Source organism: Physeter macrocephalus, chromosome 11 (assembly GCF_002837175.3).
Source record: "Physeter macrocephalus isolate SW-GA chromosome 11, ASM283717v5, whole genome shotgun sequence".
Classification (NCBI taxonomy): domain Eukaryota; kingdom Metazoa; phylum Chordata; class Mammalia; order Artiodactyla; family Physeteridae; genus Physeter; species Physeter macrocephalus.
In genome coordinates this window covers 24,485,188-24,495,068 of record NC_041224.1, presented here as the reverse complement: position 1 = coordinate 24,495,068, position 9,881 = coordinate 24,485,188, and the positions used below count along the sequence as shown (strand labels likewise).

The following is a 9,881-nucleotide window of genomic DNA, read 5'->3' as shown; positions in this document are numbered from 1 at the left end:
CATGAGCTGCTTGTAAATTTTGGAGATTAATCCTTTGTCAGTTGCTTCATTTGCAAGTATTTTCTCCCATTCTGAGGGTTGTCTTGTGAAATTGATTTTAAAGAGTAATTTTCAGGCAAATTTAGTTCTAGACCAGAGTCTCAATTCTAAATTTATATTGAAGTTAATCATTTTTGGACTGAAATTAACCTTTGCTTAGGAAACATTTTGTTCATAGATGTAACTAAACAAGCGTATAAACCAGATTATAAGGTCATGTTTAAAATAATTGTCTAAAACATCTTTGTATACAAATGATGCTTCCAATGAAGATTTTATTTAGAAATCAGTTTTACCTGGGCGTGGGATGAATTGGGAGATTAGGATTGACATACATACACTACTGATACTATGTATAAAGTAGATAATTAATGAGAACCTACTGTATAGCACAGGGAACACCTATGAGAAGGAAATCCAAAAAAGGGGATATATGTATATGTATAGCTGATTTACTTTGCTGCACAGTATAAACTAACACAATATTGTAAAGCAACTATACATCAATAAAAAATTTTTTAAAAAGAAATCAGTTTTACCTATTTATTAAGACTTATCTTCTAATTACCTCCTCAAGCAATAGTTTAAATGAGTATTTTTTGTTAAACTAATTTGTCCCTCTATGTTCTTAAAAGGAATAAAGCCACATTAAAACCTTCTGTAAGGGGACTTCCCTGGCAGTCCAGTGGTTAAGACTCTGTGCTTCCACTGCAGGGGGCACGGGTTTGATCCCGGGTTGGGGAACTAAGATCCCACGTGGTGTGCGTGGCAAAAACAAAACAAAACAAAAAAACACTCTGTAGGTAAGGCTTTCCCTTGTTAGCAGGTTATCCTCCAGTTTGCATTAATATTACTACCTCATCTCATTCCTTTGTGAAACGAGTGGGCTATAGAATCATCTGAATGTTATTGTTTCCTGATTTGAAATTAAGAAATACTCTTTTAGAGAATAATTTTTAGATTAAATGCATTCCTTGGTTGTGTTTTAGGATTTACCACAAATAAGTATCCAGACTATCAGAGGTTATTAATAACTTTTTAAACTTTTTTTAATCTAACCATGTTAATTGCTAATCTAAACTTCTGTTGGGCTGGCCAAAAAGTTTGTTCGGGTTTTTCCGTATCATCTTACGGAGCACAATATTTTCCAAGAAAGTAATTACCACATTGCCTAAAGGAAGGTAATTTGGGTCTTTGCACGTTTTGAAGCCAGAAGAAAGCCTTAAGGAAACGAGCCTTTGAGTCTTCATTGTGCCCAGATATCCACAGTTAATGTTTTAGTTGATCAAACATTTATAGAAAATGCTTGCAAGTTCAGCTGCTTCCTCTTAAATTCCAGGTCCTGCAGTAGACTGGTGGGCACTTGGAGTTTGCTTGTTTGAGTTTCTAACAGGAATTCCCCCTTTCAACGATGAAACACCCCAGCAAGTATTCCAGAATATTCTGAAAAGAGGTGATTCTTTTTCTCCTATTAAGATAGATTCATTTATCTCATTTATCTCTGTGTATTATTGTCTTGAGCAGTGATTAACAAGTTTATTTGTATTTATAGATATCCCTTGGCCTGAAGGTGAAGAAAAGTTATCTGATAATGCTCAAAGTGCTGTAGAAATACTCTTAACCATTGATGATACAAAGAGAGCTGGAATGAAAGGTAAGGTTTTGTGTTAGTTAACTCTTTTACCCTTGATTTGTTGAGCCAAACTACTGATTTGGCTCAGTAGTTGTGGCTCGTGGGCTTTAGAGCGCAGGCTCAGTAGTTGTGGTGCACGGGCTTAGTTGCTCCGTGGCATGTGGGATCTTCCCGGACCAGGGATCAAACCCGTGTCCCCTGCATTGGCAGGTGGATTCTTAATCACTGTGCCACCAGGTAAGTCCCTGATATCATTATTGATTATCAAATATTTTTATGGACTTTGACTCCTTGTTGCATTCTTCACAGCCAGGTTGCCTCAAAGAAGACAAAATTGGTGCATTGTGACCCATTCAAAGGTTCTTTCCAGTGCAGGAAACTCCAATTGATTTTAAAACCCAATTTTGAAACTCCTGTAAATCTCATTAGCAGCTGCCTTAAAATCCTTTTTGTCACAATGTATATATAGAGACAGCTAAGCACTGTGTCTCAGAATGCATTTCCATGTGAAGTAGGGTATATTACTAAATGGACTTTAGTAATATGTCATTCACATCAGCTTCTAGGTGTTCCCTCCAATGAGGTCAACAGTTTATTTATTTAACAAATCCTATAGAGTGACTTCTAGGTGCTAGGCAGTGTTTTCGTTTCGGGCACTGGAGGTATCCTAGGGATGAACCAGACAAATCCTTGTGTTAAGTTCTAGAACTTACATTCTAGTGGAAAGACAGAAAGTAAACAAATACAGTCATAACATAACGCCATCTAGTGGTAAGTACATGAAGAGAGAAAGCAAAGTGAGAGGGTACAAAGTGAAGGTAAGAGATTTATTTTTTAGCTGGGGTGGTCAGGAAGACCTGAAGAGTGGAATCTGAGCAAAAACTTATGTAAAGTGAGAATGCAGACATTTGAAAACCAAGCTCTAAAAATTGCTTTAGGGGACTTGCCTGGTGGTCCAGTGGTTAAGACTCCAAGCTTCCACTGCAGGGGGCACAAGCTCGATCCCTGGTCAGGGAACTAAGGAACTAATACGACAAAAACATCATACAGTTTTATTTTTATTTTATTTTTATTTTGGCTGCAAGGTGTGGCCAAAAAAATAATTAAAAAAATAAAAAATAAAAGTAATAAAAATAAAAATTGCTTTAGAACAGCCTTCTCCACTGCTGATGATTTTGCTCCCCAAAGGACATTTGGCGTTGTCTGGAGACATTTTTTGGTTGTCACAACAGTTGGGGGTATCTAGTAGGTAGAGGCCGGGGATTCTGCTCAGCATCCTACAGTGCACAGGACAGTCCCTACTACAAAGAATTATCTGGTCCCAGAGGTCAATTGTAACAAAGTTGGGAAACCGTTGTTTAGAAAATGGCTATAATGCCCTGTAACTTGCTCAGTACATTCTTACCAGTGACCTCAAATTTTTGTTCATTAGTTAAATGAACAGTTTACCTAGTGAAGCAGATAGGGGTATTCTTCAGTTAAGAAACAGTTGTTTCAACAACTGTTTATTTAGTTAATCTTAACCTAGACTAGAATTCCTTTGTGGATTCAGTTTAAATTAATAGTTATGATGAGAGGATCACGAAGCATCACATCACATCCAGATATCCCAGTTCAAGTTAATACTACAAATAACTCGAAAGTAACACATGCTTGAACCGTTGAGACAAATAAATTCTCTCAATGTGAATTATTTTTGCTCTTTTATCCCTTTTCCTACCAGTCTTTTAGTTTATGGAAAATCCATCATATATACATATTGATTTTCCAGCCCATTACCCCCAATACAGACAAATAGTTCTTTCCTGTCTGTGTAGTCGTCTTCTGATATTTTCCTTAAATTTGATTGCTTTTTTGGTTTGTATACTGCCTTAATTGACACTTCGTTTTTTTGCCGTCTTTATTGTTGCCTAATGAAGTGAATAGTTGAGGAGAGGGGTGGCTATGTCTGCCAACTAAATACCTGTGTGATCAAAAGAGGAGATTTCATTTTACTGGATAGAAGGAAAATGTAGTTAAAGAGGAAGGCAAAGTTGAGATTTTGTAAGTGGAAGCAGTAGACTCAGATGTGGCCATACTGCTGGGTGGCTGGTGTGTTGTAGAGATGCAAGTCAGTGAAATCAAAGAAATCAAAGAACCAGGAAGACAAAGAATGTGTCAGAAATATCATCAGTGTGTATGTTGAAATTACCAGGAAGGATAAGGATGGAGCACAGAGAAGAGAGCAAGGGAGTGGAGGATGAGCTTCCTGCTGAAGTAATCTAGGGTGACGATGCTGAGGATTACAGAGATCAAAGCAGGCGGCAAGGAACTGGAATGAGAAGTGGGGCATTAATCATGGAAGATTCGGATTAGTGGTGTGGAAGCTGTGTCAGGGAGCAGGAAGTGTAGGCCAGGCTGTCTTCTCTCATCGAGTCAGGGATTCTGAGAGAAGATGCAGGCAGTGAGAAAGATAAGCTTCTGTTAAGGCACCTGTCATATGCCAAGTGACATACAGAGTGACACTGTGTGCTGTTGGGAAGTATGTGGTTGAAGAAAGAGACAGATGTTTTTAAAATGTCTGTGAAGTGGACATAGTAAACCAGGGCAAGCTACATGTGAGAGAGTGTCTCTTTAATTCCTGTAAAATAGGACTTTGGTAATGGTGCCATAATATTGCTTTGTTTGATATTTTTCCTAAGAGTTGAAACATCATCCTCTCTTCAGTGATGTGGACTGGGAAAATCTACAGCATCAAACGATGCCTTTCATACCCCAACCAGACAATGAAACTGATACATCTTATTTTGAAGCCAGGAATAATGCCCAGCACCTAACAGTATCTGGATTTAGCCTATAGCACATAAATTTTCCCTTTAATCTAACCTTGCCTTATAGAATAAGCTAGCATAATTACATACGCCTTAATACTAGATTGATCTAAGGGGGGAAAAAATCATTATTTTACCCGGATCAATGAGCTTTTCATGTATGTTACAGCTTCCATAGCATTAAAAGGCTATCAAGAACATAATCAGTAATTTATCTTAATCTCAGAGTTGTACGTAGATCTTCAAAGCTTTTTTCAACTTATTTATTTTGTTAGTGCACTTTATGAAAATTAATGCTTCAGTAAAACTAGAAACGTGACCACTTTAGAGAAAGAGTGAGCCTCGAGCTTGATTTTCTTTCTCATCTGTTCATTTCAGTCCACCACTCAGTTTGGTGTTAATATGACAAAAACATCATACAGTTTTATTTTAGTGTAATTTATCTGTACCTGATTGCCTGCAAAAGCCAATCATTTAAGGCTGTAACTGTGACCTCAAAAATGCAGTTGGAAAATTCCTTCATTCAGTAATATAACTCCTTTCGGGAATGAGGAATAAACAAAAGGACGAGGGTTTTGGCTTGTTTTGCTATGAATACAGTTTTGCTGCGTTGACTGCTTCTGGTGCTTTTTCTATAATACATATGTATTTAAAATAGTACTGGAGAGCTTAGGTGAGATATATTGTAGCAATTTTAACAGCTGGTTCAATTTTAACAAAAAATGTAATGGTTTACATTTTTAAATAATTTGCTTAAAACATATGCAGCATTACCAGAATAGCCAGATTCTTTTAAAAAAATAACTAACTTACTTTCACTTAATAAATATAATTGTAACATACTTCGATATATTCTCTGTCAACATCATTCTTTTAAATATAGATACACTACGATTCAGCTTCACAGGTCATATCTTAAATTCATTCAGGTTTTTTGCAGACTTACCCCCCAAAAGAGAAAAGTTCAGATTTAAATGTACCATGTGTAAATTTTCTGTTAATCTATTAAATACTATTGTTCCTTTTGCAAAATGGCTTGAGTGTTTTTACTTTCCATCACCATCCCAGTACGAGCCGAGCCATGTTACTAATGGAGTTGAGGAAGATAATATAAGTTTAAAACTGTTACAGTGAAAAAGACACTGTAATAATCATTGCAATGTATCTGAATCCATGATTTAATGGTTTTACTGAGCTTGTTTTAGTAATGACTACTCAGATTTAATCCTCCTAATAGTCACCTCTTCTAACAATAATATGTTCAAAATACAGTTAACAATTAAACAGTTAAACAGTTAACAATTAAAACTTTGTTTAATGTATATTACATCTTTCCCTTAAATTAGGTAAAAGCTAGGATTATTTGTCATCCTCTTATGGAATTTTCAAGTAGTAGAAAGAACACTAGCTTTGGAATCAAGCACAAATGGTTTAAACCATTGCTCTGCTAGAGTAAAAAACCTTGGGTGGATTAAACTCTGATTGTCTACCTGTATTGTGCAGATTAATTATGAGGAACTTCCAGGACACAAGTCTTATCAGGGATATGAAACATTACTGAATAATCGAGGGAGATGTACATTGAACCTATTCCCAAGGCAGGAGACAGTGCCCTTAAGTGGAAAAGTTAAGAACAGTTTGCTGTTGCAGCCCTAGCAGGTGCAGCTGTGGCCACCTGGAATTCTGCATGCTGTAATGGTGTTTCCTGGGAACAAGTAATTTACTATCTAAACTTAAACCTTTTTGTGGGTTCAGATACTCATTAAGGAAAAACCTGAGACAGAACAAGAATGGAAAAATGGAAGTGTTTTGGCAGTTGTATGGATGTGTGTGCATACATGTCTTTGAAGAACACAGATTGCTCTGCCAGCAGAAATCTGCATTCATTACTATATATAATTTTTATTAATTGAAAATAATTTTCTCCCCACTTCCACTAACTGTTAAACAAATATAGAAAATGTATTTACTTTAGTGTACCTTTGTCAGAATTAAATAATACAAAGTATGTAGCAAACATGAAAGGTGTTTAATAAATGATCACTATTTGAGCCCTAAGTACCCTACTACTTCTCAGAATATTTGTCTTAATTTGGGGTTTGGGAAATGGTTGCTGTATAAAACTCTGCTATTATTCTCCAAAACATCTTGAAGATCACTTTCAGGTCTGATCACTCTGTTTGCCAGGAAGAACCATCTTGTTTTTAGCCAGTGAAGAACATGCTCAGAGTCTAAAAGATTGTGCAAATATTTACCATTTCCACCAGGCCTCCTTTCAGTTAATACCAAGCCAGCTGTGGATGCGTCATTCTTATAACTATGGAAAGTGGACTGGTCACGGCAACATTTGAAGGAGGGAGACTGAATAGAAGGCTACTGAACCAGCCCAACTGGATTCAAGACATATTTCAGAGGTGGAATCAAAACGACTTACTGATGGATGGGATGAGGAGGGTGAAAGAATGGGAGTTTTGAGCTGGTTTGTTACATAGCATCATTGCAGCAAATACCCTTCCTATACATCCCAACTTACAACAAAGTGACATTTCAGACACCAGAAAAAAGAGAATATCCTATAAGCATCCAAAGAGAAAGAAAAGAGACTGGTAAGAGAAAACAGAAAATATATATATTGGTCTCTGCCTCCTGTTCCCGCACAGAGCTCCTAAAATACTTCTATCAATAATTTCCGAAGGGATAAGAGCACCAGGAGCATTTTTTTTGTTCTCATATTTGGTCTTTGACTCTGGTTCCTCACCCAGGGCTTCTGGCTCCCTTGGGATTTCCTGGGTGATAACAATGTCCTTTGTTCTAATGAGGTGACTCTGGGTGGGCTCCTGTAGCGGGGCCTGTCAACAGAAAGACCCAGCCATGATTAGAAGCTTGGAATTTTCTGGGACTTCCCTGGTGGTCCAGTGGTTAAGACTTCACGCTTCCACTGCAGGGGCACGGGTTCAATCCCTGGTCGAGGAACTAAGATCCTGAATGCCATGGGGCCAAAAAACAAAAAACAAACAAGCTTGGAATTTTCATCCCCACCCTCCATTCTCCAGAGAAAGGAGACGTGCTGGAAAGGGAGTTAATATTTGATTGTGCCTATGTGACTAATCCTCCATCAAAATCCCCAAAGTACAGGGTTCAGAGAGCTTCTAGTTGGTGAACATGTGAAGGTGCTGGGAGAATGGTGCCCCCCAGAGAGGGCACGGAAGCTCCACAACCCTTCCTGCATACCTTGCCCTATGCATCTCTTCCATTTACACGTCCACCTGTATCCTTTACCATATCCTTTAGTAACAAACTGATAAACAGTAAACTGTTTACACATGAGCTGTGACTGCAAGGGAAGGAAAAAGAGTGAAATCTTCAATTTTCAGTAGAGGGGGGACTTCCCTGGTGGCAGTGGCACAGTGGTTAAGAATCCGCATTCCCAATGCAGGGGGCTCGGGTTCGATCCCTGGTCTGGGAACTGGATCCCACATGTATGCCACAACTAAGAGTTTGCATGCCACAACTAAGGACCCAGCGAGCCACAACTAAGGACCCAGCGAGCCACAACGAAGGAGTTTGCCTGCTGCAACTAAGGAGGCCACGTGCTGCAACTAAGAAGCTGATGACCTGCAACTAAGGAGCCCACCGCCTACTGCAACTAAGACCCGACGCAACCAAATAAATAAATGAATAAAAAAAATTTTTTTTCGGTAGAGGGAAGTAAATAATTCCCAAAACAGAAGTATCAAAAAGTAGCAGTTCAAAAAAGCAAACAAACAATGACGAACAACATAATTACTGAAATTAAAAATACTCTAGAAGGACTCAATAACAGAATAACTGAGGCAGAAGAACGGATAAGTGAGCTGGAAGATAAAACAGTGAAAATAACTACGGCAGAGCAGAATAAAGAAAAAAAGAATAACTGAGACAGAAGAATGGATAAGTGAGCTGGAAGATAAAATGGTTGAAATAACTGCCAGGGAGCAGAATAAAGAAAAAAGAATGAAAAGAATTGAGGACAGTCTCAGAGACCTCTGGGACAACATTAAACACACAATATTCTAATTATAGAGGTCCCAGAAGAAGAAGAGAAAAAGAAAGATCTGAGAAAATATTTGAAGAGATCATAGTCGAAAACTACCCTAACATAGGAAAGGAAATAGTCAATCAATCAAGTCCAGGAAGCACAGAGAGTACTATGCAGGATAAACCCAAAGAGAAACATGCCGAGACACATATTAATCAAACTATCAAAAATTAAATAAAAAGAAAATATTAAAACCAGCAAGGGAAAAGCAACAAATAACATACGAGGGAATCCCCATAAGGTTAATAGCTGATCTTTCAGCAGAAACTCTGCAAGCCAGAAGGGAGTGGCAGGACATATTTAAAGTGATGAAAGGGAAAAACCTACAACCAAGATTACTCGACCCAGCAAGGATCTCATTCAGATTTGATGGAGAAATTTAAACCTTTATAGATAAGCAAAAGTTAAGAGAATTCAGGACCACCAAACCAGCTTTACAACAAATGCTAAAGGAACTTCTCTAGGCAGGAAACACAAGAGAAGGAAAAGACCTACAAAAACAAACCCAAAACAAGGAAATGGTAATAGAAACATACATATCGAAAATTACCTTAAATGTAAATGGATTAAATGCTCCCACCAAAAGACACAGATTGGCTGAATGGATACAAAAACAAGACCCAAACATATGCTGTCTACAAGAGACGTGCTTCAGACATAGGGACACATACACACTGAAAGTGAGGAGATGGAAAAAGATATTCCATGCTAATGGAAATCAAAAGAAAGCTGGAGTAGCAATTCTCATATCAGACAAAATAGACTTTAAAATAAAGACTATTACAAGAGACAAAGAACATAATGATCAAGGGATCAATCCAAGAAGATATAACAATTGTAAATATTTATGCACCCAACATAGGAGCACCTCGATACATAAGGCAAATGCTAACAGCCATAAAAGGGGAAATTGACAGTAACACAATAATAGTAGGGGAACTTTAACACCCCATTTTCACCAATGGACAAATCATCCAAAATGAAAATAAGTAAGGAAACACAAGCTTTAAATGACACATTAAACAAGATGGACTTAATTGATATTTATAGGACATTCCATCCAAAAACAACAGAATACGCATTCTTCTCAAGTGCTCATGGAACATTCCACAGGATAGACCATATCTTGGGTCACAAATCAAGCCCTGGTAAATTTAAGAAAATTGAAATCGTATCAAGTATCTTTTCTGACCACAATGCTATGAGACTAGATATCAATTATAGGAAAAAAACTGTAAAAAAATACAAACACATGGAGGCTAAACAATATGCTACTAAATAACCAAGACATCACTGAAGAAATCAAAGAGGAAATAAAAAA

At 37.5% G+C, this 9,881-nt stretch overlaps 1 protein-coding gene across 4 annotated transcripts in view; it reads left to right on the top strand.

Moving 5' to 3' along the window:
* Nucleotides 1–9,881, top strand: part of MASTL (microtubule associated serine/threonine kinase like) — a 59,262-nt gene that overhangs the window by 27,968 nt on the left and 21,413 nt on the right. Inside the window, exons 10-12 of one of the 4 annotated variants that reach the window (XM_007113676.4) lie at nucleotides 1,379–1,492; nucleotides 1,592–1,693; nucleotides 6,750–8,296. In XM_007113676.4, coding sequence (XP_007113738.1) covers nucleotides 1,379–1,492; nucleotides 1,592–1,693; nucleotides 6,750–6,799 — 266 coding nt within the window. In that variant the 3' untranslated portion in view covers nucleotides 6,800–8,296. Of the gene's footprint in view, nucleotides 1–1,378; nucleotides 1,493–1,591; nucleotides 1,694–4,353; nucleotides 6,537–6,636; nucleotides 6,669–6,749; nucleotides 8,297–9,881 lie in introns of those variants that run through there. The other 3 variants (XM_055087820.1, XM_007113675.3, XM_028494838.2) reach the window with 3 other exon arrangements.